Source organism: Fusarium poae, chromosome 2, assembly GCF_019609905.1.
Source record: "Fusarium poae strain DAOMC 252244 chromosome 2, whole genome shotgun sequence".
NCBI lineage: Eukaryota > Fungi > Ascomycota > Sordariomycetes > Hypocreales > Nectriaceae > Fusarium > Fusarium poae.
In genome coordinates this window covers 3278753-3304054 of record NC_058400.1, presented here as the reverse complement: position 1 = coordinate 3304054, position 25302 = coordinate 3278753, and the positions used below count along the sequence as shown (strand labels likewise).

Here is a 25302-nt window from a genome sequence, read left to right as displayed (position 1 = left end):
TATCAGATCGTCGATCGTCTGTAGATTACTCTAATACTTGATACACTCTCATCACTCTTTCATTCACAGTAACTTACAATACTGTAAACATAATGAATTGCTTATATTTTCCCCTTCCCTAGTTCTACCAGTAGCAATAATTGGGGATTTGTTGGGGCGGTTTGTGGTTAAAGTGTCGTCAACTTCCAAACCAGCCAAGTCGATATCTCCCAATACACCGTGCCAAATCATTGACACATAAAACTGGTACAAATCGCTGTCCAAAATGCAAAGAAAACGGCTAGTCAAAGATCAATGGAGTCCATCTGCATCATCCGACATCACTCAACGTGCACAACCGTTGAGGCCTCACTATATAAGCCACAAGAGGTGTTGGCCCAATGATCAAGTCTTAAACATTTTATTTAGAGACAATTCTCCGGTCAATGCGCTTCCACGTTGTGGCTCATATGTCTTGCACGACGGACAGAAACGACATACCTAAGGGGTCTAGTCCACAAGATGTATAGCAATTGCTGCCATGTATGAGGTGACACATGCATTTCGGAACGGAAGTGAACATGCACACCCAATCGGTAGCATGCGATTCTTATGCATGAAAGTGATATGTTGTTTAACATGAACAACTGAAACGATGCTGATCTCACAGCATTCACGACCACAAAGCCAAAGTACAGAAATTAAACACCGCCAATGTATAGAGTCGTAAAGGCGCTAAATGCGGTCTATCAATTCAAATAATAATATGTCAAAATGTCGTCAAAATATGTACAATCATATCCTCATATTCTAAACCAGGTTCAGGCCCAGAGCAAAACCACCAACGACAACAAACACCCAGCCCAGAGGCATGGGCTGCCATGCGGCGTTATCATCATCGCCGTCACCGTCGCCACCTGCGCCAGAGGTGACAGTAACGGTTGGACGTTCGCTAAAGGTCTGCGTTGTCACGACGCCTGTTACGCACTCGCGCTCAAAGTCTGGACACGAAGTGATGGTGTAAGTGGTTGTGTATGCTCCTGTAGGGAATGAGTTGCCTGTGCGAGTAGCGCCACCCTGTGAAGTTTGTCAGTACTATCGAATCGTAGCATTACTTCCTGTGACTTACACGTCCGGTAGCTGTGATATCAGAGCTCTTGCACTTGCCCGTCTCACTAGGCACAGCGTCAGAGCCGGAACCGACAGCAACAATATCCTCATCACCGCAATCTGCAGCCTGGGCGAGATGGATCTTCTCATTATCCCAATCGAAAACGAAATATCCAGCACGTAGAACAGAGTCTCCCAGGATTTGCTGGTCAGTGGTGGGGACGAGACCAATGTAGCATGATCCAGGACCTAGCTCGAGGATAAAGTCACTGAGAGCGACCTTTATAACCTTGTTCCCAAAGCCAAAATCAACGGTGGCATCAAGCTCCCGGTTTCGACAGTCGGTCGTGTAGAAGCCCTCGCCATCGTTTTGAGCACCGAGTTCCTCCAGAATAGGTTGCGCCACAGACATGTGCATACGGGAAAGTGTTGTTCCGGAGTCGAGCATGACATTTGAGTCAGATCTCGAAACACGAATGGTGGAGGTTCTGCCGTTGATTGTCACTCCGAGACTGTCCAATCTAGTAGCAAGACGGTATTCGCCGCCTTCGCCTCTGATAATATCGACAGTTTCCAGTTCGCCAATGTACTTGCTGCGGTCAATTCCGCCGTATATAAGAGCTCCTTCGGTGTCGTCGGAATGCCTCAGATCAAGGGCAAAGACCCGGCTATTGATCAGGCCTTGGTCAGCCATCGAGGTGAGCAACAAACTGTAAGGCTCATTGCTATCAAAGCCTTCTCTCAGGTCCGGAGCTAGACCTAAAATCCCAGTTGCAATGCCAGAACTCTCGACCAAGACACCAAAGGTCTGGTTACTTAGCTCATCCTCGCCAAATCTAAACTGATCGGTCCAAAACACAATTGATGCTGACGTATGTGTACTTTTATCACTACTATCCCCATAGTTGAGCGTCTCGCCGCCGAAGGGGCCGATGGGTGGTGTATCTGACTTGTCGGGATCATATTGACCAAAGGCAAGGCATTGACGATACTGAAGAGCACTTTGCGCTTCCTGACAATCTGGATTAACCCAGAGTTCGTTCGATCCGGTATCGAGTAGGACGGTTACTTTCTGGGGAGGAGTTCCGATCTCGACTGTATCATCTTGTTAGAGGGACAAGGACGGCGATGATGGAACGTTGACAACGCACTGTCTGTGGTATAGAAGAAATCTTTATTCTCGAGTCGCACTGCAATAGCCTCGTCTGAATCTTGTCGCTTGTCGTGCTGCTTGTTCTTTGATCTTTCGGTGGTGCCGACATGCATGGATAGATAACCTTTGCCGGTCTTGGATCTGGGAAAACTGACAGCGTTGACGCTGGCGACATCGCCCAGGACAGCGACTGCCACACTTATCGTAGTCCACCTCATAATGATATTCTTTTTGTATTTACGAATAAAAATACAAATAAATGATGGTACATCAAGTAAATGTGCGAATGCAAGAGGAAGCTCAGAGGTAGCGCAGCGCCCATCTTTAAACAAACAAGCATTACGACGTAGATTGAATGGCTGTCGATCGTTGGTGGCGTTTCTCCCGCCCCCCATCTGGGCTGAATTAGTCCTGGTCGGTCTGCCAAGGCATAGCCCAGGATCTGGTCTTTTGTGCTATCTACATTACGGTACGGCTGAAATGGTTTGTTTGGTTGACGTAGTCTATGGATTCTGGACCTGCATTTAATGGCGTTGGGGCGTCAGGGGAGTTTTACTCTCTTTGCTGTGTCCAAGTTAATCGTAAGACGGTCATGACGAGACAAACATACAATGTCGGTGATTAACATTCATGACAATGCCTTTCAATACTTGGACCAAAAGCGTCATTTCAAGGCATCACCCTTGTCTCACTACAGGTGCAATCCGTTCAGCTTGGTCCCTAGCTTGGATTATTCATCCCAACCTACTCCGCCCCCTCTCTAGGTCCCCGGGAAACAACCTAACCAGCCAGTCCAAAAGGTCACAAGAGACATGGGTGACCAGTTTAAGTTGTCTTGGCCATGATTCAGCTTTAAAATCCCCATTCAAAGGGCATTTCAACACTAGAGGGGGCTTGCGCGGCCTTTTCTTACATGGGATGATGTCTTTGATATCTCGATTGGGATTAGATATATGCTACCCGTGGCAATTCCGTCCCTTGGCGGCGTACGACGGTGAAGGCGTTGTTTTTGAAATGAAGAGGCTTGAACAAATACGACATGTTTGGCTGACAACGAGTCATACAGCAGTGAGACGTTGAATGAAATAACGTGTGAAACCATTGGATGTTGGTTCAATAGAATATTCATTTATACAATTTATTCAATTTAAGGATGAAATAAACTCAAAAGGTTCTTTCCGCTGTCATCGGGTAGCGTTACTCGGTCTCAACGACACGGCAACTTTATCTTGATCACCAGCCATGAGACAATCTTTGCCCATTCTCCCATGATTATCCCAGCATGCCATCTCTCATAATTGGTCATCCTTTCAATTAAAAGAAGTGCGGCTGTCTGAGTTTAATTATCTGTTGCACTCAGCTGGAACCCTTGTCTAGAGACGGGTGCAGGGTATGACTAGGGTTCTTCATAAATGAACAACATTTAATTGACGGATGCTAATTCATATGATGTCCAACACCTCATCACCATCTCTGTGTGACTTGATCTAAACATCGTCGTGAATGTAGTTGACGATGCGTGTTCAGGTCCGTCAAAGGCGTCGAGGTTCATGGAATTATCAAGATTTATTCTATTGTACATGTCATTTTATTCTACAAGCCAATCCAGGCCGTTTATACCATCCGTTTTATACTTTGATCTCAAGCCTTGCCTGTTCCAGAAACCAACAAGACAACACTACCCAGCTGTCTTCTCACATCCTCCTTGTTAACGTCATGAGTATCCTCGACCTCTCCCCACTGCATGGTCTGCCAATTAACCTCAAGACTGGTAGCAACGGCGGCCTCCTCAACGCCAAACTTATTGCCATTGTACAGATTACCCTTGCCCACTGAACCTTCGCTCCACTCTACGACCAACCTCGCAGCGGCAAGCAGACTTTTGCCAGCCAATACAGCCCGCTCAAGTCCCGCAATCTCGAAAGCATCGAGGCCGACAACCCAACCTTGGATGATTTCACGGACTCCGGGGGCTTGTGACTGAGGCAAGAGGGAGTGTCCGTCCAGAACTGGGCTGATGGTGATGCCTGGCCAGACATGAGTTGTGAGAAAAGACACAATATCGTCAGCGGTGCGCTTTTGTACGTCTCGTAGTGATTCTCCAGCATCGTTCTTAAGGTCATGCTCTCCGGCAGGAGGGTTCCAGCAGAGGATCGAGTCGGTGTCGAGGTATCGTAGCAATACAGTGGCAATTGAGCTTCGGATCTCTGAAATATCAGAACCGGGGGCGTTGTCAGCCTCAGCAATATCGAGAGCTCGGCAAGTAAGGCTTGTGAGTGGGATCAAGTGATGTCTGGTAGCATCTTGAGCCGAAGTCAAGAGGTCCCATTCAAGAGCGAGGGCGGAGGCAAGGTCGGGCTTTGTAATGGGGATTCGAACAATCGCTTTGGTAGAGGGGTGTCTCAAAGGTCGTGTATCAAGGAAGACTTGAAGAGCTCCTGATCTCATGATTAGTATGCGATAGTGGCGGGGTTCAATGCCAATTGCTTACCATCCACTTCCTGAACAGTAACATCTTTCCAGAATCGCTTCTTCAAAGCACCACCGGCCTTTCCACCACTAGCTGTTCGAAGTTCCTTGGCGTTCTTGAGCATCTCAGCCTGCCTTCTCCTCCTGGCGACTCGTTGGTGGACATCTTGGGCTTGAACTGGAGGCTCTGGAGGAGGGCCCGTGCCGACAACCGGAGCGACATTGGCGGCCTTGACAACGGTCGAGTGAATCGGACGAACGAATGACGGATGCTGAACGAGTCGAGGCGCAATGCGCAGTGGTAATCGAGTTACAGAATTCATCTTGGGCTGAGTTAGGTTGTGCAATGGAGTTGAGGTAGTCAAGCTGGAAGGGTTCAAAGATCAAAGATGCGAACCGGAAAACTGGGTCTCTGACTGGTGAAGTTCGGAGTGGGTGGGTTCTATTCTTCAGGGTCGACATGATGTCACCTTGGTCTTTATATGAGAAGAATATCAGTGAAAATTGATAGTTTTATTTTATTTCAAATGATAGATTAATCCTGATAGAGTGCATGTAAGTATATAGGCATTGGTTTATACTACTGAGTCAGTAAAGCGATGCATTGCATTGGTAGTTTGCTGCCGTCAAGTACATACTACCTACCTATATTCTTTAATCCGACTTTGGGGAAGTGGATCGATACATGATCAATGATTTAACGTTACCTAACATGGAGTCTATACACGAATAAGAGAAAACTCCAAAGCACTTGATGCATCTTCTGTATTGTATCATTTACCAAACTATGAGAAAGCTCTTGAGCAGGGGAGACTATTTGGGTTTCTGTCGGTGAATAGACAACCTTCAAAAGTACAATGATGCGGGTACTTGAACCTACATGCTCCATTCTCCAGCAGATCAGCATACAGCTAGTATTTCGCATGAGGCAAAAATAATGGTACAAACTAGCATCTGCATAGTAGATATATAAACCAGAAGAATGAGTATCAAGTTTAATCTTGTCTTTTAATAAAATCTTGTCAATCTCCCTCATTCTATATCTGATGCAGCTGAATACGACAAGTTGACACGAATCACTCCGATAAGGGGCTGATAGCGTCACGTGACGAGGCACCACTCATCCCTGAAGCGTAACTGCGACGTGGTGATTCTACCTTAGGAGCGTTTCGACCGCAACCTCAAGTCTCCCTCGACCAAACCTTTAACTCACAACCCAATTGCCCAACATGAGTTACGGCAAAAAGGATGAAGACGCGGACCTCGGGTTGGTCAAGGTGGATAGAACCCAGGTTTTCCAAGAAGGTCCGTCTCTTACAATTGCCCTTTACCTTCTCCCCCACAGTTAAGCTAAATAGTTGAACAGCACGACTCTTCAACAGCTCCCCTATCCAACCTCGACGATGTCGCATTCTCCTCACAAAGATCGCTCTCCTTCTGTACACCGGAGAGAAGTTTCCCACCAACGAAGCTACAACCCTCTTCTTTGGTATCTCCAAGCTCTTCCAGAACAAGGATGCCAGTCTCCGACAGATGGTTCACCTTATTATCAAGGAGCTTGCCAACTCGGCCGAGGATATCATTATGGTTACTAGCACGATTATGAAGGATACTGGAGGTAGCACCGATACAATTTACCGACCCAATGCTATACGTGCGCTCTGCCGCATTATCGATGTAGGTGGCTTTGCTTGGAGGTACACCGACACCCCTGGATGCTGACAATGTTGAAAAGGCCACGACCGTCCAATCGATCGAACGAGTTATGAAGACTGCAATTGTCGACAAGAACCCCTCCGTATCTTCGGCCGCCCTGGTTTCATCCTACCACCTCTTACCGATCGCAAAGGATGTCGTACGACGATGGCAGAGCGAGACACAGGAGGCTGCTGCGTCCAGCAAGTCCTCTGGTGGCTTTTCCCTCGGTTTCTCCACATCCAGCAGCCAGGTCCCCATGAACCACTCGACCATGTCGCAATACCACGCTGTTGGTCTCCTGTACCAAATGCGCATGCACGACCGAATGGCCCTGGTCAAGATGGTCCAGCAATTCGGAGCTCCTGGAGCTCTCAAGAGTCCTGCTGCTATCGTTATGCTGGTTCGACTTGCAGCACAGCTAGCCGAGGAGGATGCTTCATTGAGGAAACCCATGATGCAACTTCTCGATGGTTGGCTGCGACACAAGAGCGAAATGGTCAACTTTGAAGCTGCCAAGGCCATCTGCGACATGCGAGATGTTACGGACGCTGAGGTGTCGCAAGCTGTCCATGTCCTTCAGCTCTTCCTGACCTCTCCTCGTGCTGTTACCAAGTTTGCCGCTCTCCGAATCCTCCACAACTTCGCCAGCTTCAAGCCCAACGCCGTCAACCCCTGCAACCCCGATATCGAGCTCCTCATCTCCAACAGCAACCGATCTATTGCTACTTTCGCCATTACCACACTACTCAAGACCGGTAACGAGGCCAGTGTCGACCGTTTAATGAAGCAGATCTCAACCTTCATGTCCGAAATCACCGACGAGTTCAAGATTACAATCGTTGAAGCTATCCGAACACTTTGTCTCAAGTTCCCCAGCAAGCAGGCTGGTATGCTTACTTTCCTCAGTGGTATCCTGCGTGACGAGGGTGGTTATGAGTTTAAGAGGGCTGTTGTGGAGAGCATGTTTGATTTGATCAAGTTTGTTCCCGATTCTAAGGAGGATGCGCTCGCCCACCTTTGCGAATTTATCGAGGATTGCGAGTTCACCAAGCTGGCTGTCCGAATCCTCCACCTTATTGGTCTGGAGGGTCCAAAGACTGCCCAGCCTACGAAGTACATCCGATACATCTATAACCGAGTGGTTCTCGAGAACGCTATCGTCCGAGCTGCTGCCGTTACCGCGCTCGCCAAGTTTGGCGTTGGCCAGAAAGACCCTGATGTCAAGAGCAGTGTTCGAGTTCTCCTTACCCGATGCTTGGACGATGTTGATGATGAGGTCCGTGATCGTGCTGCTCTCAACCTCAAGCTTATGAATGAGGAGGATGACGAGATGGCCGTTCGATTCGTCAAGAATGGTAAGAAAAAATAACCCCTACAGACAAACGTTTACTAATACAGCTATAGAGAACATGTTCTCTCTCCCCTACTTCGAGCAGCAGCTCGTCATGTACGTCACCTCGGACGATGCATCTGCTTTCGACAGCCCTTTCGACATCTCCAAGATTCCCGTGGTTACCCGGGAGCAGGCTGATGCCGAGGACCGATCTAAGAAGCTGATCGCCACTACTCCTACCCTCAAGGCCCCCAAGGTTGGCCCTACCAAAACCACCGGTGCGGAGGCCGTTGCGACTGCCTCTGCTCAGGCTCAAAAGTATGCCCAGGAGCTCATGGAGATTCCTGAGATGCAGGAGTTTGGCAATGTGCTCAAGTCTTCGCCTCTTATCGAGCTTACCGAGGCCGAGACCGAGTACGTTGTTTCTCTAGTCAAGCATATCTTCAAGGAGCACATTGTTCTCCAATACGAGGTCAAAAACACCTTGCCCGACACGGTCCTCGAGAACGTCTCAATCGTTGCCACCCCTGCTGACGACGAGGAACTCGAGGAGGTCTTCATTATCCAGGCCGAGAAGCTCTCAACTGATGAGCCCGGCAAGGTCTACGTGGCCTTCAAGAAGATTGGCGGCGAGGCTTCTCTGCCTATCTCTACCTTCAGCAACGTTCTCAAGTTCACCAGCAAGGAGATTGACCCCTCAACGGGCGAACCTGAGGATACTGGCTACGATGATGAGTATGAGGTGGCCGAGTTTGACCTTTCCGGTAGCGACTACGTGATCCCCACCTTTGCCGGTAACTTTAGCCATATCTGGGAGCAGATTGGCGCTTCCGGCGAGGAGGTGACAGAAACCCTCCAATTGAGTGGTATGGAGAGCATCGCAGGTACGTTGATCGCTGAGACTTTGCAAAACACAACGCTAATAAACTCGCAGATGCCACGGAGCAACTTACAAAGGCTTTGTCTCTGCAGCCACTAGAGGGTACCGATGTACCCGTCAACCAGACCACTCACACACTCAAGCTTCTGGGCAAGACAGTTGGCGGAGGCCGCGTGATTGCCAACGTGAGAATGGCGTACTCATCAAAAACAGGTGTCACGACAAAGATCACGGTGCGAAGCGAGGAGGAGAATGTGGCTGGCCTAGTTATCGCGTCAGTCGCTTAAAGATGAGAAGCAAAGCCGGCGTTGAAAGGATAATGATGTATCGAAAGCTTTGTCTCGGGTTTTAGAACATACCGTACGAGTGTGTGGCGAGTAATGTGATTATTTACGATTCATTTTCCCTTGTCACAAAATTGGTGTGGTGGTTGGTCCAAGGCTCGTAAAAAGTGAAGAGGGGGAATGTATATTCATTGATTGGGTAGATGGAAGCGACGAAGGTGTAAGAGCATGTTTTTATTGAGGCATGGTAATTGTGACCATGAGATTTGTTGCAAAAAGATAGAATTTTGTCAAGCTTGTACGTGAGTTTGATATGATGCCAGGTTCGTATGTGAAGCTGGCGTTTGAGTAACAACATATCAGGCATCGTTGCTTCAAGGAATAAGAGAGAAGTCTTATCCCGATGAACGTCGTGCTTGTAAGTATTTGCTTGAAGCTTGATCTTGTCTGTAATGTTGGGTTATTGTTTGCTGGGAAAGTGGATGTATTGACTGGACAAAGACACACTATGCAAGATACAAAGAAAGCAACGCCTTGAAGACCCAGCGGATGTTAGTGCCCTGTTTCGGCATTCGATGAATTTGCTATTAAATTATTCATGCTGGATAGAACAGTAGTGTGCATTACGAGGTAGTAAACAGTTTGGCGTTGGCAGCACAAACAACGGGATGATGTGGCCCATTGACTGTGTAAATAGGATTATACTCATCCATTTGTTTCCTAAATACTATTGCCAAGTTGAGAACAATGCCAAATAGTCTTCAATGCGTAGCTCCTGTATGTCAATTAATCTGCATCGGCTTGGCAGTCGGCTTTGATCAGCCTTTTATGATGAACTATGCTTCAACTCCTTATCTTGTTACATTGACAAGACTTCGGATCAGAGCAACCCAAGGGAACTCTCCCGTACTTCGCCTTATGTTCAAGATTGTGGTGCTACGAGAGATTCAAGACATGGGAGAAGTGCTCGAGCATTTCCTGGGACAAACTGCGAAAGCGACGCAGCTCGCCTTCTTCTATCTGGCCAAGGTTCTACGACAATTCTAGCAGTTACAAATATGCCACTGAAGAGCACAGAAAGATAAACAGAAGCTGCCGAATCCGCTGAAGAATTACGGCGATACTGATTAAAAGAAAAGTGCACCATGGGCTGTATCCAGTTCCAAGAAGAAAAGATGCCGGCATCGCTTGAGCCTGCTGCATCTACCAGGCCTGATCTAAGGGGAAGGCAATCAAAGACCGCTATACTAGCAATGACTGAATGTTTAAGTGGCTGTTATCTCCATTCTTGTTTTTAGCTCTACATGTAAGTCTATCCTAAATGTACTTTGCCGTGACAACTGGACTGCTTTGAGAAATTGTTCCCGAACATACTAATACTAGCCAAAGTCTTCGATTCGTCCTTCTTATCATGGCCATGTGGAAATATATCATTGCCAAACAATATCCACCCACGGCCTGGTACATCAATAGACCAAGGGCAGTTTCAGGGCGAGAAAATGAGCCCTGACGTGATCCTCTGATAGGCGACTCGGCAGTCCTGGCTGTCTGTGCTCCAGGTTAGGCAAGTTTGACTTGACGAGATTCCGGCTTCGAGTCCGATACAGTAGCGATGAGCTTGGCCGAGGTGGTTCATGCTTCCATTTATGCTTGGGAGACTCTCATTTGTGTAGGTCTGACCTGGTCTGACACAAAGAGAAGACATGCTAACAACAAAATACGCATCGCTTTCTGAATCAGCGATTGGCCGAATACTAATACCGAAACGAAGAACGACAAAACAATCACCCACAATGGTGATTGGAACATAAGCGGAAAGTTCATGTATGTGCCATACAGAATCCGTATGGAGAGAGAACGACCATAGATTGGTCCCTGAACCTGGCGGCGATACGAACATTGACTTAAACCTACCAGGGGAAAGAGAAAGTAGCTATACCGCCCCGTCTTCTCAAAAATATGGACCTTTCAGCTCACCGGTAGTCTTGTTGCCCCGGATTGACAGCCCTGGAAAGGCATTGCAGGCACTCATCTTTCGAAACCGCCGAAGACAATTAACACTCACAACACTGAGTCAACATCCATGCGCACATCGACAATGATATAGCGGTCTCTCTAAGCACCTGAAACATAACTACCGAGAATTCCAAGTCGTTATTCTATAACTGCGTGACGCGGTGAAGTGAAAGGCATGGTCCAGAAGGACACTATGTCTGTGTACCGGATATTATCACAGTGCCAAATTAATAATCTGGCAACTCACCCACAAGCCATTGAGCCAGCTAGTTGGAGATCTGATAAGAAACGAGTCAATAAAATCGTGGCCGTATGTCAATAACCGAGTACCTATGTTGGATGTATAGTACACGCGTTCAGGATTGGCGAAGTGGCAAGACGTTCGATAGATGAACCAGAGGTTGTGGTTTTTGACCTTTGTACTCAAGCTATACATCGAACGGAACTATTTATATTTGAAGAAACTCTCGGACTGAAGTTGACACACCTATGCGTTTCGGAACTGAAGAGATAGGCTGATACAAAAATAAATACAACCCCCATCAGCACAGAACTTCCATTTATAGAGCGTCGTTTAAAGAAATTCATGGCATAGTTCTCCTGCAGTACCATCGTTAATATTGATACTAATACTGTGTAGACCCGGAAAACCTTTACCTTTACAACATATACTTCCATTCCTGCGGTCTAGAAGAGGGATGGAAGATCTTCAATGGAAAGCCAAATCACTGTACAGGGCGAGACTGTCGAAGTACCAATTTGTCTTGTTGAAAAACACATAGAAATCCCGGCCATATGTGACTTACTCTAGTCGAAAAAAACATCTTTGTGAACACCATACCAAATAGCTCGTTGGAGTTTTGTGGGGAGATTGTTGTCTGTGATCGTGTCAGCTGGTCACTTGCTCACGAAGACAGGGGAACTAGCGACTGCGCATTGATAATGTCCGCTTTGAGGAGGCGAAGAAGTTCGAGGTTGTATGATGAGGTACATTTCGGTAAAGTTATGGCTATGCTTGACGGAAGAGAGGTAGATATAACTATCGAGAAAGAGTTAGCTTGATCCTTGCTGGATTGTATAAAGAAAGGTAGCACCTACCACGCTACCGCGATATTGGACTTGACCTGGTTAAGTAAGTGTCTGACCAGTCAACCCAGCCAGACTTACATGAGAAAACAAAGAACCCGACGACCTCCCGGAGTGGATATGTAGAGCAAAGTGGCGGTATCCAGGAGAGATTCGTCTTTGCATAAAAGAAATGGCATGAACAAACACATAGTGGCCAGTATGAGACATGCAAACTCAGTCGCTAGGGGCAAATTCAAGTGGTACTCTCCGTATTTTGAGCCGTCAGCCTCGAGGTCTTCTGCAATGTAGTTGGGAGCGGATAAACGCCGAAGCGAAGATGGCAGGAGATGCCAGATACAGTGAAGAGACCAAGTGTGGAAAGGAAGATTGTAATCGCGGTTCTGCTGTACAGTTCGAAGGATCGAAGGTCTGAAATATGTGGTTAGCACAAGGACAAGACGAAACTAACGGGGGACGGTCATGGATATATTTATTTCACTTTTGAAAGACATCTTACGGGAAATACAAACTAAATGATCAAGGTGTATTGTTCAGCATAATGTTAATGCAGTAATGTTTGCGAGTGACTTTAGCTACTGCGCCAGGCAGAATAGGGGAAATGCTTTGGTAGGAGAATCAGACATCACTTACCCAAATTTCACTACAATAGCAGCCTAAAAGAACAGATGAACAGAGAACAGCATGTGGTTTCACGAAATAGAAGGGTATGGGGTTTAAATTACGGGAGATGAATTGGTAGTGGCCCTGATATTGGAGCCTACTAATGCACCCACCATTGCCGTCACCACGGCCACCAACTGCAGAAGAATGACCATTTGACTTGAACAAGGACGAACATAATGAAGAAAGCAATAAAAAAAATAATTACTGCAAAGAATAGGCAGCTTAGTGCATCAGGGGAAGAATAGTTGCTGAGTTACAACTTGAACATAGGATCTGTGTCCGTCTGGAATCTTATAGAAGACGAATCGAATCGTACACGAAATAGGAGATTGTTACACAATAAATGAAATAAAATGAAATAATGGTATAGGCTGCTAGATAGCTGATTAATGAATGATTTGAGGGGGGAAGGCGTTTGGCCTGGTCTACGCAGCCCTAGAATCGGCCATCAAACCGCACTGCCAAAAGGTCACCAATATTTCTCCCACATTCTTTTCAGCTCTCCTCTCTCCCCTCTCCCAGAAAATATCAGCAGAATTTCATCCCAAAATATTCTTCAAATCTTTCACCATCAAACATTCGCTAATACATTCTGCTTTCTCACATTCATATACCCCCTTTTTTGTCATCTTCTTTCTATTGTATTTACTTTCCTCTGCAAGAGTATCCTGTCACCATAATCATGCGTCGAGATTACGAGGAAAACCCTCGAGAGGGAAGCCGTGACTTTCGTATGGACCTTCCGTCGAATAACCCAGAGAAACACTTTGACTACTACTTTGACGAAGGGTTGAACGATATTGTCCCGGATCGTGACGAACCCTCCCCTATCCCAGAGCCGTAAGTATCCATTAACTAGGTGGCCCAGAAAGAGACCACTGACTTACCTCGTTATCAGAGACATGATCCAAGTCTATTTTGGCTTTGATGAACAACAACCTGAAGACGCAGTCCATCTCGAAGTTCTTGAGGAGCTCTTCCCTGATAATGTTCAAGATTTTGTTTCCAGAGAAGAGATTCGTTTCCCTCAAGTCCCTGATGAAGTCAAAAAACTCCTGATTGCATTTCTCTATACGGGGGGACTCAACCGTCCTGCTATAAACTACGACAGCAGTCATGAGAAGATCTGCAAAGAGTTTGAACTCCTTTTTCATCTTAACGCCGCAGGCTGCTACACATCTATCAGCAGGCTAACGACCGACTCTCATGCAAATCTATGGGAAATGAACTTGTGGATGTCCGACGAAGAAATCAAGGACTTTGTCGACAACCACATTCATAAAGAGTGGCCCAACCGTTTCCCTGAGTGGTACAAAGCCTTTCTCGACCATTATATCAACCAGCACGTTCACGCAATAGCAGTGGAGTTGCGCAAGCCTATAAATACTGACCCTGATGTGCAGGGTCAACATCCAACAACCACAACGAACGACAGTTGATGCTACTCCTGGCCGAACTGGTTGTTATGGTTTATTTTTGTTGCCATGGAGAGATTGAATTCGCACTATGTTTCTTGGTGGTTTGTATATGAGAGGAAGCCTCTTCTCGCTCGCTGTACCCGAGAAGGCATTTCCTGTCCGACGACTTGTTCAGACATGTCGGCGAGCATTGCGCTGTACGACTAAGGTCGAGAAGTAAGTGGCCATTCAGATATACAACAGGACAATGACTGACTTGGCAATCTATACAGAAGATGCTGATAATTCAGCCAAACTGGTGTCCCTTTTTAGGGTCTGGATGGTGTCTGGTCTTCTACAAGAGAAGTGTAAGTTATGACTTGAAGATGAGACGGGCGCAATAGCTAACTGCCTTCAGTGTGAGGAAGACTGTTGATAGTCCCATCAACAGGCGCCTCTTGTGGCACCAAATGAAGTCTGGTCTTGCACCAGAAAAGGGAGAGAAGTGTGCCGCGGCTCACTTGACATCGGCTTCGGCTTGTCATGACGGACAGGACGGAGAGGAGGAACCCGCCCCCCCCTACAGCCCTAAGCCTTGTCTTTGCTTGCAAAGAGTATGTTGTCGTTGAATGATGCTACAAATACCAGCTAATCGTGATCAGCTTCGCAAAAGACAAAGACAAGCTGGGCTGGGGCGGGTTATTACTGAACAGCTTTGGCTTTCATGTCGATAAAAGTATAACCCGCCCCCAGGCCTCGATGGCCCGAACAGTGCCCCCGCCGGAGAAAAGTAAGTCATGACACAGCTTCGGACTACACCATAACTAACATCAATCAGTTTCGCAAAACTCGGCGGGGCGGGGGGTGGGTTGTTCATTTGACAATGGCCTCCTTGGCCGAGCTAGGTCCTGGGCCTGGAGGGTAAGTAAAACCTTCATATGGCATGACTACAGCTAATGCTTCTCAGTCTCGCAGAAAGATATCTGCGTGAGTGCGGGTCAGGATTATCTGACTACGCGCCGCCGTGGTCCAAACAACACGGCGGCGAACGGGTGGAGGAGCGGAGAAAAGTAAGTAACAACTTTTACATGACATGACATGACATGACATGGTAACTGACTTTAAACAGTTTCGCAAAATGCGGCGGGCGGGTTGGGACTCCTCCACCCCAACTTTGTAGTCTCGACTATTACAATATTGTCCTGTCCTGACCACCCCCCGGAGAAAAGTGAGTTGAGAGCGAGAGATATTTTGATTATAACTAACTCTTGCTAGTTTCGCAAAATTGCGGTGGGGGGTGGTCGGGTCGTCCTGATGTTGGGGGCTGGTAGTTATTCCTATAATACCTTGAACTGGCCACTCCGCCGGAGAAAAGTAAGTCGGGAGCTCAAGACTGTTCACAATTTTAGCTAACGCTCATCAGTTTCGCAAAATTGCGGCGGGGTGGTCGGTTCTCTTCAATATGGGAGTTGGTGATTACCAACTTGATAGTCTTGGGCTTGGCCCCCTCTCCAGAGAAAAGTAAGTCGAGATCCAAGGCAGTATCAAGATGGTGACTAATATCTCTTAGTTTCGCAAAAGGATAGAAGGGGAGGGGGCTGACCAACAAAGATGACTTTGGTTGATGGGAGTTGAGACAACAACGAGAGGTGGCAGGATTAGTATAATAGGAAATAAGAAGTGGGAAGGATATTATAATGTCCAAAGAATGACACAATCTCGCAAACATAAATATGTTGCTACCCTTAAAAAGCTCAATAATCAGGCATGCTCTCATGTACACAGTAAACGCGGCACCCGATTTACTCCAATCACACTCCGAGGGACTTTATACTTCAATGCCAGTTGGCAGCCAGCATAGATACAAGTTTGCTTAAGGAGGCTTTCAATGAAGCCCATCTTGCATTGTTTGCTTCGTGTTTGTCATTAGGCGTCAGGGGAAGACCACCGGCAAATTTATTAGAAATTGATTAGGCTTACAAAGTATTATCATAGCAAAATAAAACTTATCAATGTAGCTATAAATTCGAAATCCATATTCCGAGTATGTTTCAAAAGTCTTCATGCAAGAGCAACAAATGTTGTCTCTGAGGGATATCACGTGCGTGTACAGCAAAGCTCCAGTATTCGGCGACTGATCTTTAAATACGATGCAGACATAAACTTAAAGAATTAGTGGAAAATTAGATGAACGCTGGGAATCCTCTAATTTTCATCAGCATTCTAGGTTTCTATGTGCTCCAGAGGAAGGCTGTGTGAGGTTTACAGAGGATGGTCAGTATGGATCATGAGGTAGATAAGCAGGAGAGTGTTTCCCATTAGGCTTTTCTATTGAGCCACACATTATGTCTATCTACGCAGACTAAGTTTCAGACACGGGAGAGTTTCCAGCATTTGTTCATGACCTGGAACCTAGACAACTTTGAGGTTTCCAGTGCCCTAACCTGCCGACTATAAAGGTTTCCTCCCCCCTCTCCCTCCCCAGATATCTAATAATAGACATAAAGTACTAAAACAACACCGATTTTGTTCCTCACCACCTATTTACTACCAACTTCAGCATTTGACTCACGCTCCAGCAACTACCATCATGTCAGATTCAGGAGACCTGGAAAGTCTGGGCAGCTCCGATTGGGAGTTTATTGACCATGTACCGGTAAATAAGCCCCTACCAGTTCTGACCTAGTACGTAACTCACTGTATTACAATTTATGTCTGCTAATAATTTTGTCATAGTCCGGACCACGGCCTCTACTCAATCAAGTTCTTCGACGACACTGGGGGAGATTATCACGTTCCTGAGTATCTCGTCAAGAAACATACCGATTTCGCCGCCCTCTTCGATAAAAACAAGCATCTCGATTGCAGTCCCGTTAGCCGCGAGACAGCTTTAGTTGTCATAACTTATCTCGAACAAGGTCGCCTTCCCGGCCCCAATCAAGACGAGCCTGAAAAGTCAGCGGCCATCCACCTATTCAGAAGGTTGATCATGTTTCGAGAAGACGCACCCAGATTTAAACTTCATAGTTTGCAGGAGTTAAACATCAAGGGAATCACGCAACTGCTGGAGAATTTTACAATCTTGGATATGCTCGAGGTCGCTACCACGGAACGGAAGTGGCGACTGGCCGAGACAGACGACATGCTGATCAGACTTCTTATCCTCCGAATCTGTGCGCAAACGGAGCTGATTCCTGAAGAGGCCTTCACTGTTATGGACCAATTTTGTAACACGGTAGCCGACGCCAAATGGGATGTGGTGAAGGCTATGATCAGCATCATGATCGACTACCAGCGCTTGAAGCATAAGGACAGGGTCAGGATTCTGAATAGCTGTGAAACCGCGAAAGATTAAGGCTTATGTATCTGGCGGCAGTTTCTTCCGCTTAGGAGAAAGAGAAGAAGATGAAGGAAAGAAAGAAGAGACAGAGACCTAGGACAGTATTCCCATGGGTAACAGTAAAGTGGACGAGGGTTGAATCCAATATCACGGCAATGCTGCCCTACAAGTACCAGCATACTATACGTCAGTAGAACTGAATTTGGGAAGAATGTGGGTAATATTGGCGGCGATAAACTTGAATAGAGTTGCTTAATACAATATTTAGATACGCAAAGTTTTGAATGCATGGTTAACTTTACTTGTTTTACCTTTTACTCGCCCCTATCAGGGAGACGACGACTGTAGATTAGCTTAAACTTCATAACCTTGAGTATGGGACCCGATACCGTCTGTATACATAGGAACGTATAGTGATGAAACGCACGCAATGTGTAGAGAATGGTTCGGTCTTTGTAATTAATGACTTCGGAGATGTGCAAACTAACATGCCAAGTGCAGACTGATTCCCCTTGCTGACCTCCATATTGCAATCCAAATCTCAGTCAAGATAGTCCTAGTGCTGGGCTCATTGCTGCGACGACGAGTCGTCTGTGAGAGTGTGCCTACTAAGCAATACCAATTAGAGGAAGCCGTATACAAGAGGCCATGATTCAATGATCCGGTAGATGACAAGCAGAAGCAGTAGAAAAGCCTTGATACGATTCATTGTGTAGTGGAGTTCGAGAAGGGGCGATGGGATTTCTGGTTCTATGGTAAGGTAAAGTCAGTTATGTCGCGGGACAGTTCAACACGACTGGCGAGGTGGCTTACTACAGCACTAGCTGACCTGAACAAGCTTTTATCTCCTATTTGAAGTATTAACAGTAAAGAATATACCGAAGGAACTCTACTGAGTGAGTTATATATAGAAACGACGGTTTGTGGAGGAGAAATTGTCGAGTGTCTCGGATACAAATATAGTCGACTCTCCAGCTGAGAGGATATTAGAAAACTCAGAATGCAAATTCGTATGATAGAAATGAATGCACATATGAACGTATAATTGTCAAACAGGTGGATATATCGGTTGGAACCCAGGAGTATAATTTCTCTTTGAGATGTGAGGGAGATGCGAAAGAATAAGGGCCAGGGGTTATATTTCTACATAGGAGGAAGAGGGGGAACCTAGCGAAGAAATCGAATGACGTGATGGGAAGCCTGAGAACAAAACAAAGGAGATTAGAAGCATTAGGAACCAGAGCATAGCCACTGTCAACAATCTCATAGCTAGTAGGTAGTGTGGCGTAAAGAGATTGAGCCATAAACAAGACCTGACAAGACCTGACAAGGCCTGACAAGACCTGACAAGACCAGGCAGAAATTATTGCTTCTCCCCATCTCACCAAAGGTCAGTCTTTTCTTTTGTTACACCTTAACTCGCGTCTAGTTACTAACCATTAACTGAAAGACTTTCTGCAAACTTCTGTCCATCTTCCTATTCAACAAAGAAATCAAACTCGCCAAACATGCCTCCTCGAGCAGTACGCGACGGCTCCTCGAGCTTCTACGCAAACAAGTGAGTTTCATATTTACCTTTTCTCTTCGATGACACTTATTCACTGTCGAAAGTCCTTCTGATCCTCTCGTGACCATCAACTTTATTCACCGCCGGGTTTAGTTGCCCCGAGCTGTTATCTTGCGTCACCCTGAGTTCGCGGATCTGTTCTCTCAGAGTCGCCTCCGATGGCCTGGCCTAACTGAGGAACAAACCACAATCGTTATGAACTACCTTGAGGAAGACGTTTACCGCCCAGAGCGACCTATCGTGGCTTCTACTTCCCATCGCCAGCGTCAGGAGCTCCATGACGCTATCATCCTTCACTACCAGGGATTGTTACACCGTCTCCCCGGTCTCCGTGGATTCTGCCGTATGGAGATCGTCAATGCTGCAGTCACTATGCCCCTTCTCACCTTTCTGTGGTGCGTCAACAGCTACGTAGAGTGGGTTGAGATCAACAATCACTGGTTCGGCCCTATCCTCTACCATCGCATCCGCATGGAAGAACCCTATGCTGTGCCGGCCGACATACAGGAATTCCAGTCTATCGAGTTTCTCAGACACTACTCTCTTGTTGTTGCCGTTGCCGGCATCCTCTGCCTTGCTTTTGACGACAATAGCCACGATGCAGGTGAGAGCCTCGACTAATTCAGTTCACTTGTGGCTTCCTATTGGTAAGGGATAAATCCCTTCAGATATTACGCTATGGACAAAGTCTAACAGGGTGACAACTTAGCACGATCTCATCCAAGATGAGGGTGATGTAACTATCTGGCCCTATGAAAAAGATAGACCAGACAAGGTTGATTTAATGTAATGGTAAGTCAGCCCGACACAACCCTACTATCTTCTATCCTTTACCCTAACATTCCAGGCAGATTGGAATGCTTCCTACTTGGGAGTACCGGAGTGAATTGATTAGCTGGAGAGTATGCCACCACTTGGGAGGGGAGAATGCTTGATATTAATGTCCTCCGATACAACATTTTGGAACGCCCTACCTGGTGTATAATGTGATTCAGTCTATCTTGCTGAACTTGTATTCAGTTCTGCCTCCTATCTCCTGTATTTATCTGGAGCTCAAAGCAGACAACCATGTACCGAGGATAGACGAATTCAGTTCATGTACTATCCAGACTTCCCCCGCTTGGTAACTACATATTGAAATCATATGTCGACTTAGCGGATACTGCAAACGTGAACCCCTACGATCTAGGGCACAAAGATAATCACATATATCGATTTATGAGTTTCGTAACCAATGCTCCCAGCAGATAACTTATCCAATACCCCCCGGCTTTTCAAAAAGCGCTTAGGAATATGCATTTGGATCGCACCACTCTGAAAGAATAATGTAAGTCATACCTATTACCTCTTTTCTTTTCTAGTCCAGAAAAACTGACTTCAGATAGATTACTCCATAGCCTCGCTCAAGAAGGGGAAGAAACTGATCCTGGGCCTTTGTCCCTACTATCTTATTCTCGAAACCCCTGGACCCAAGAGCTGGAGAGGTTCAAGTCGGAGCGACTTAAGCCTCCTGCAACATAACACGTTCCACAGAGAGTCTTACCTTACGATAGAGATAAATGGTATTCTGATTTTGAGGACAATGCTCCGATGTTGAAGATGGTATACACCCACACTGGCGGTCGCCGTTAAGGACAACCGTCGATAACTCAGCTTCTTAACTGGATAAGATACTTACTTGAGTTTTAACAGCACGTTCCAATACCACAATGCCTACTGATAGAACGACGATCTATAACACCGCTTTTCATGACATCCAGCCTTGGATCGGCGCTTGGCTGTACTCGAATACGAACGACCGACCGAACATCGAATTCAAAGAACTTCCACAACGCGAAGATAATCCTAGAGCGTCTCTGTAGCTTAGCGGGAGCATAGAGATGAGTCTGACAAATAACGTGGGCGCATACACCTTAATCACTAGGAGTGTACGTCCACTATACAGTCGTCTAAGTCAAATCGTCCTCCAAATACACAATCTCACAGCGGACATAGGCCTGTATGCTTCGATCTATAATGGAATCCATAGGCTCGAGAAAGCTATAGAAGGGAAATCCGCGGAAGGCAAGGAAATGACATGAACAAGGTCATTTGTTCGGATGAAATATCGAAGGGTGGGAAACTTCAGAGCAGACAAAACACAATGATAGGAAAGTTCGTCAGGATATAACCTCTTGGCTTTGATTTCATAGCGCGTGAAGCTAACCATCGCTAACAACATCTTCCACAGTAGATCTGAGGGCGTCCTGCACCCATTCGAAGTTACCAATACAAATGCCTGTTTGCTCCGAATACAGAGAAGCCGAATCGAATAACACGTTGTACAGGGATCCGTCTGTTACAAATTGCGAGATGTAGAGGTTGGCTCATGAAGTTCAACTGCCGTTGTACTTCGAAATGCCAAAGTCAAGAGGTAAGCATTAAGAATGAAGTTAGAAATATCTACCAGGACTCGCTAACCTTGATACAGTCATTCTCTACCGCGAACCCCAACTTTCACCTTCGATCTCCAAAACCCGACAGACATATAGTTACAAAAGAGGCGAGAAAAACATACGAGCTTCTCGAAGCACAGGCAACGGCGATAGTGGCCTTTTAAAGGAAGATCCTTTCAATACTCACGAGAGAGATTATTCTATAACAACACCGAAAGAGGACGGAAGTCTGGATCGCATGGATGATGGTATTGTGGGAGGCATGGCTGTAAGAATACCTGGTATAACGTAGTGAATCGGTCCAAGGAAGACTTACCAGTACATCTCGAAGAGAGTTGAAGTGGGTGCCTGGAAGACATAGAGAGCAAGGAATGTTCAAAATCAACATGCATATTAGGGGGGAGACATATAAAAGAGACTTCAAGGTATCAGGACATTTGACCGCTCAAGATATAAGAGAAGAGATTGTTAGGTCGCTTTATACTATTCAGACTAGAGCCTTAGGTCATTCACATATGTACCCTGAATCTTGGAGGTCATCGTTTATGCCACAGATCATAGGGGACATTCTTTCAATTAGACTAGAGTACAAGGTGCGGCTTCCTCCCGGGGCATAAAGCCCTATTTTCATTTGCCGCCAAGATCAAATCAGCCAACATGAATAACCATGAGAAATCATCTTGGCGTATGTAGGTATGTGCAAAGTACTTCTGCCTGATCTACCCTTCCAGTCCGTTCCAATGTCCCAACAGTACTTTGATGTCCCCCTCCCTCAACTGACTAGTTCCCCAACAGTAAGGAGCTATTCATGGAAGCTCATGTGTTGTGTAGACAAAACGTCTACAGCTCCATGTTGTTGTTGATAGCGGCGACGGCAGCCTTGAGCTGCTGGATCTCCATCTTCATGTCGACGATAGTACCCAGAAGGAAGTTTTCCAGAGTCTTGCTGAACTCCCAATCCTCACCAACGTTGCGACGGTCCCCATCAGTGAGAATTTCGCCATCCATTTTGGCCCGATCTCGCATATACGACATGAACAAGGAGTCCTTGCCGTTGAAACGGAAGTTCTGCTTTGACAGGATTCCGGCAAGATAAACAAAACCGAGTTGGTCACTAGCCAGTTTCAAGTGGTGAAACGAAAGACGTTGTAGAGTCTTGATCTGGTAGAAAGTGGCAAACTCGTAGATCTTCAAGTGATGAATAAATCTGTCACTTTCATTGTCTTCTCGGCAGCCGTCTGGATCGAGAATGGGCTCGAGGTAATCATCGCTGCCAACGTGGGCGGAAGTGCTTTTGATGATGCGAATACAGCAGCAGGCTTGACGCGTATCCAGGAGCTCGAAAAGATAGACGTTATCATCTCGGCATGCCTTCAGAAGTTGAGGCCAGGTTTCCAGAACCTCCCAATCGACAAGGAACTCGTTATCTGCATTTTTGAACAGATATTGTTTACTGGGATCATGGAAGCCACTATAAAATAAGCATGAGATATAGAGACAAAGAAAGAAATACTCACGGCATGGCGGGCCAGTGTCTTTCCAATAGTCTTCGATATGCTCGTGACACATGTAACGGAACGTTCCTCTGATCCATCTTTCTGCCAAGAGTGTCAGTGTATATGAGAATGAAGGGATAAAAAAGCCCTTACAGAGATTTCTTGTCTATGACAGATGTGGTAAGAACGGTTTCTGTTGGTTGATTTTGAGTGAAGAGAAAATCTCGTAGAGAAAAAGAAGGTGGGAAGATTTAAGTAGGTCAGAGGATGTGGGCCCGTTTGGATATGAGATATGCCAGTTCTCTGACAGCTGGCAGTGCCGTTTGAACAATGGCAGTGACATACAACAGGAGGGCGGACCTGACAGTGCCAGGTTGCCGGGCGAGGAACATGCCAAGGCCCTTTCTCTCAGAACCTTTCAGAGATCTGGTTACCTACCTTGGTATCTATATGAAGCCTACCTACCTGCGCAGATGAGGGGGTAGAGCAGAGCTGATGTTCAGAAGGATAAGTACGCTCGCTTATAAGGAGTCATACCAGTGGACAAGAAATTTCATAGAGAACAATTAACTAACAGATCTAACATAAATGTAAAAGTCTGACTGCCTACTGACCAGTTCTTTCTCAAAAGCTCATATAGAATGAGTAGAAATATCAAAGGTATGGATATAGAATACCATAACGAGGCAGGAAAATACTATTGATTCTGTAGACGTCCTGAACGAAGCCCCCCTCCGCCGCTAGATAGCTTTCGCTAGTGACTATACACCAAAGTCCAGTCGATCTCAAACCCAAGGCTCGAGAAACACCTTCTTCTTTCACCCTAGATACGGTCTCTCAGAATTGTTATTTACATGTGCAAGACTTTGCTTAGCGTGATAACAGAAGTCTTTCGACTAATTCCTCAGAGTTCTAGTGACCAAACGATCTTCAGCAAGAAACGATAAATACAGTCGACCGAAAGCAATCACTACTCGATCCTATCTAGCCCACGCCGAGTAATACTTGACGGATGGTTCAAATGGATAGGGGGCGTATAGGCATCGAAATCTATCACTAGTCGTAGTGGATATCAATGGTTGATCTTGAGTGCCCCATGGAAAATCCGTGTTTCTCTCCGACCTCCAATATATCGGCTGGACCTTGCCAGGCTTTGACTGCTGCTCCGGCCGTCCTAAGCCATGCCTAGACACTTTTCCATGATAATGAAGCAGCCGCCAACTCCTTCGTGCCTTGAGATATGTCATTGGGCGAGAAGAGTCTCGGTGCTGGTACATTTGTTGTCTCGGGGATTTTAAAAGCCGCGAACTCGAACGGGATGAGGTATTGCGCAGGATGGAAAGAGTAACCAACGACAAAGCCTGTGACTTTTAGCACTCACAAGAGCCAAGTTGCCGACCCTTTCTCAACATGGATGCAAGCATCATATTTGGCGTGGCCATTAAGAGCTTGTAGACCGACGCAATCCAAGGGACGATAAATAGGGGCTTTCCACTGTTCAAGCCTCAAGCAAGTTTTCAGACTTCGCTGTCGTTGATACATATGGGCACAAAGTTCGATGATGTGGTTAACAGTAAGCGCGGTGTAGGTATAATCATCGAGATCCTGTACAATAATAAGCTATAGCTATATGCGTTACAACTTTGGCTTGTATCACTTATTTGTGCCTTGGATTCGCGAATAGATAGATACCCAACATCAAATGCACCCTTCAAGAGTGACAGCTGTATATGCTACAGCTGATTCCGCTTTAGCTTTTACTTGGCATTTGCAATGTCCCTGAGAGGATGGCAAAGAAAGTTTGCCTTTTGTCAACAAGTTAAATGGTGAATAGACGAGGTGTGACGAAACGGTGGAGCTTTGACTGCACCTGTGTAACCAAAAGCTCCCAAGGAAAAAGTAGAAACAACTAGTAGGAATAAAGACAGAGCATAAGACTGACCAAATGGATATGCAGGTTATCGCGGTAACGTATACAACAGGAATTGGTTGGTACCTTCGTACCTACCTGCTTTCGCCGGAGTGATTCTGATTAATTTTGGAAGCAGGACTTTATATCCGCACTTAAAATAACACCATGTATCAATTAATCCAAGCGTAATTGGTTTAGTGGTAAAATTCTCCGTTGCCATTCCAGCGACATCGGGGAGCCCTGGGTTCGATTCCCAGATTACGCAATCTATTTTTTTCCTATCTCGGTTACCCTCCTCCACCTATCCGTACTTATTTCTCTCGATCAATTTTTGATCCAGACGGCACTGCAATTGATACTGATACAGGGTAAGCAGCAAGCAACCCATCTTTTCACTACTACAGAGCAATTATTTCTAGGGCAAGTGGTTTTTTTTTTTTAATGTAGTTATAAATATACCTTTTCTTGTTTAACTCACTAC

At 46.2% G+C, this 25302-nt stretch overlaps 10 protein-coding genes and 1 non-coding gene across 11 annotated transcripts; 8 read left to right on the top strand and 3 right to left on the bottom strand.

The window, feature by feature from the left end:
• Window positions 1-789: 789 nt before the first annotated feature.
• Window positions 790-2460, bottom strand: FPOAC1_004984 (uncharacterized protein; the record flags this gene model as incomplete). The annotated part of the gene is made up of 3 exons (XM_044849518.1): window positions 790-1056; window positions 1109-2184; window positions 2241-2460. 3 exons carry the CDS (start codon window positions 2458-2460, stop codon window positions 790-792), a joined length of 1563 nt encoding a protein of 520 aa, XP_044708228.1.
• Window positions 2461-3883: 1423 nt separating this feature from the next.
• Window positions 3884-5034, bottom strand: FPOAC1_004983 (uncharacterized protein; the record flags this gene model as incomplete). The annotated part of the gene is made up of 2 exons (XM_044849517.1): window positions 3884-4680; window positions 4734-5034. 2 exons carry the CDS (start codon window positions 5032-5034, stop codon window positions 3884-3886), a joined length of 1098 nt encoding a protein of 365 aa, XP_044708227.1.
• A 906-nt stretch (window positions 5035-5940) lies between these two features.
• FPOAC1_004982 (uncharacterized protein) lies at window positions 5941-8909 on the top strand (the record flags this gene model as incomplete). The annotated part of the gene is made up of 5 exons (XM_044849516.1): window positions 5941-6016; window positions 6078-6388; window positions 6447-7764; window positions 7814-8626; window positions 8677-8909. 5 exons carry the CDS (start codon window positions 5941-5943, stop codon window positions 8907-8909), a joined length of 2751 nt encoding a protein of 916 aa, XP_044708226.1.
• A 4447-nt stretch (window positions 8910-13356) lies between these two features.
• FPOAC1_004981 (uncharacterized protein) lies at window positions 13357-14113 on the top strand (the record flags this gene model as incomplete). The annotated part of the gene is made up of 2 exons (XM_044849515.1): window positions 13357-13514; window positions 13573-14113. 2 exons carry the CDS (start codon window positions 13357-13359, stop codon window positions 14111-14113), a joined length of 699 nt encoding a protein of 232 aa, XP_044708225.1.
• A 67-nt stretch (window positions 14114-14180) lies between these two features.
• On the top strand, window positions 14181-14494 carry FPOAC1_004980 (uncharacterized protein; the record flags this gene model as incomplete). Its single annotated transcript, XM_044849514.1, has 3 exons — window positions 14181-14308; window positions 14405-14439; window positions 14490-14494. The coding sequence occupies 3 exons, from the start codon at window positions 14181-14183 to the stop codon at window positions 14492-14494; spliced, it is 168 nt and encodes a 55-aa protein (XP_044708224.1).
• Window positions 14495-14954: 460 nt separating this feature from the next.
• Window positions 14955-15251, top strand: FPOAC1_004979 (uncharacterized protein; the record flags this gene model as incomplete). Its single annotated transcript, XM_044849513.1, has 3 exons — window positions 14955-14992; window positions 15039-15141; window positions 15201-15251. The coding sequence occupies 3 exons, from the start codon at window positions 14955-14957 to the stop codon at window positions 15249-15251; spliced, it is 192 nt and encodes a 63-aa protein (XP_044708223.1).
• A 1410-nt stretch (window positions 15252-16661) lies between these two features.
• Window positions 16662-17426, top strand: FPOAC1_004978 (uncharacterized protein; the record flags this gene model as incomplete). The annotated part of the gene is made up of 2 exons (XM_044849512.1): window positions 16662-16756; window positions 16808-17426. The coding sequence occupies 2 exons, from the start codon at window positions 16662-16664 to the stop codon at window positions 17424-17426; spliced, it is 714 nt and encodes a 237-aa protein (XP_044708222.1).
• Window positions 17427-18919: 1493 nt separating this feature from the next.
• FPOAC1_004977 (uncharacterized protein) lies at window positions 18920-19599 on the top strand (the record flags this gene model as incomplete). Its single annotated transcript, XM_044849511.1, has 3 exons — window positions 18920-18969; window positions 19023-19065; window positions 19126-19599. 3 exons carry the CDS (start codon window positions 18920-18922, stop codon window positions 19597-19599), a joined length of 567 nt encoding a protein of 188 aa, XP_044708221.1.
• Window positions 19600-21375: 1776 nt separating this feature from the next.
• Window positions 21376-21752, top strand: FPOAC1_004976 (uncharacterized protein; the record flags this gene model as incomplete). The annotated part of the gene is made up of 3 exons (XM_044849510.1): window positions 21376-21391; window positions 21449-21681; window positions 21747-21752. The coding sequence occupies 3 exons, from the start codon at window positions 21376-21378 to the stop codon at window positions 21750-21752; spliced, it is 255 nt and encodes an 84-aa protein (XP_044708220.1).
• A 501-nt stretch (window positions 21753-22253) lies between these two features.
• On the bottom strand, window positions 22254-22935 carry FPOAC1_004975 (uncharacterized protein; the record flags this gene model as incomplete). Its single annotated transcript, XM_044849509.1, has 2 exons — window positions 22254-22884; window positions 22931-22935. 2 exons carry the CDS (start codon window positions 22933-22935, stop codon window positions 22254-22256), a joined length of 636 nt encoding a protein of 211 aa, XP_044708219.1.
• Window positions 22936-25004: 2069 nt separating this feature from the next.
• On the top strand, window positions 25005-25086 carry FPOAC1_004974. The gene has a single exon. It is a non-coding gene; the product is annotated as a tRNA-Gly (tRNA).
• The last annotated feature ends 216 nt before the right edge of the window (window positions 25087-25302 follow it).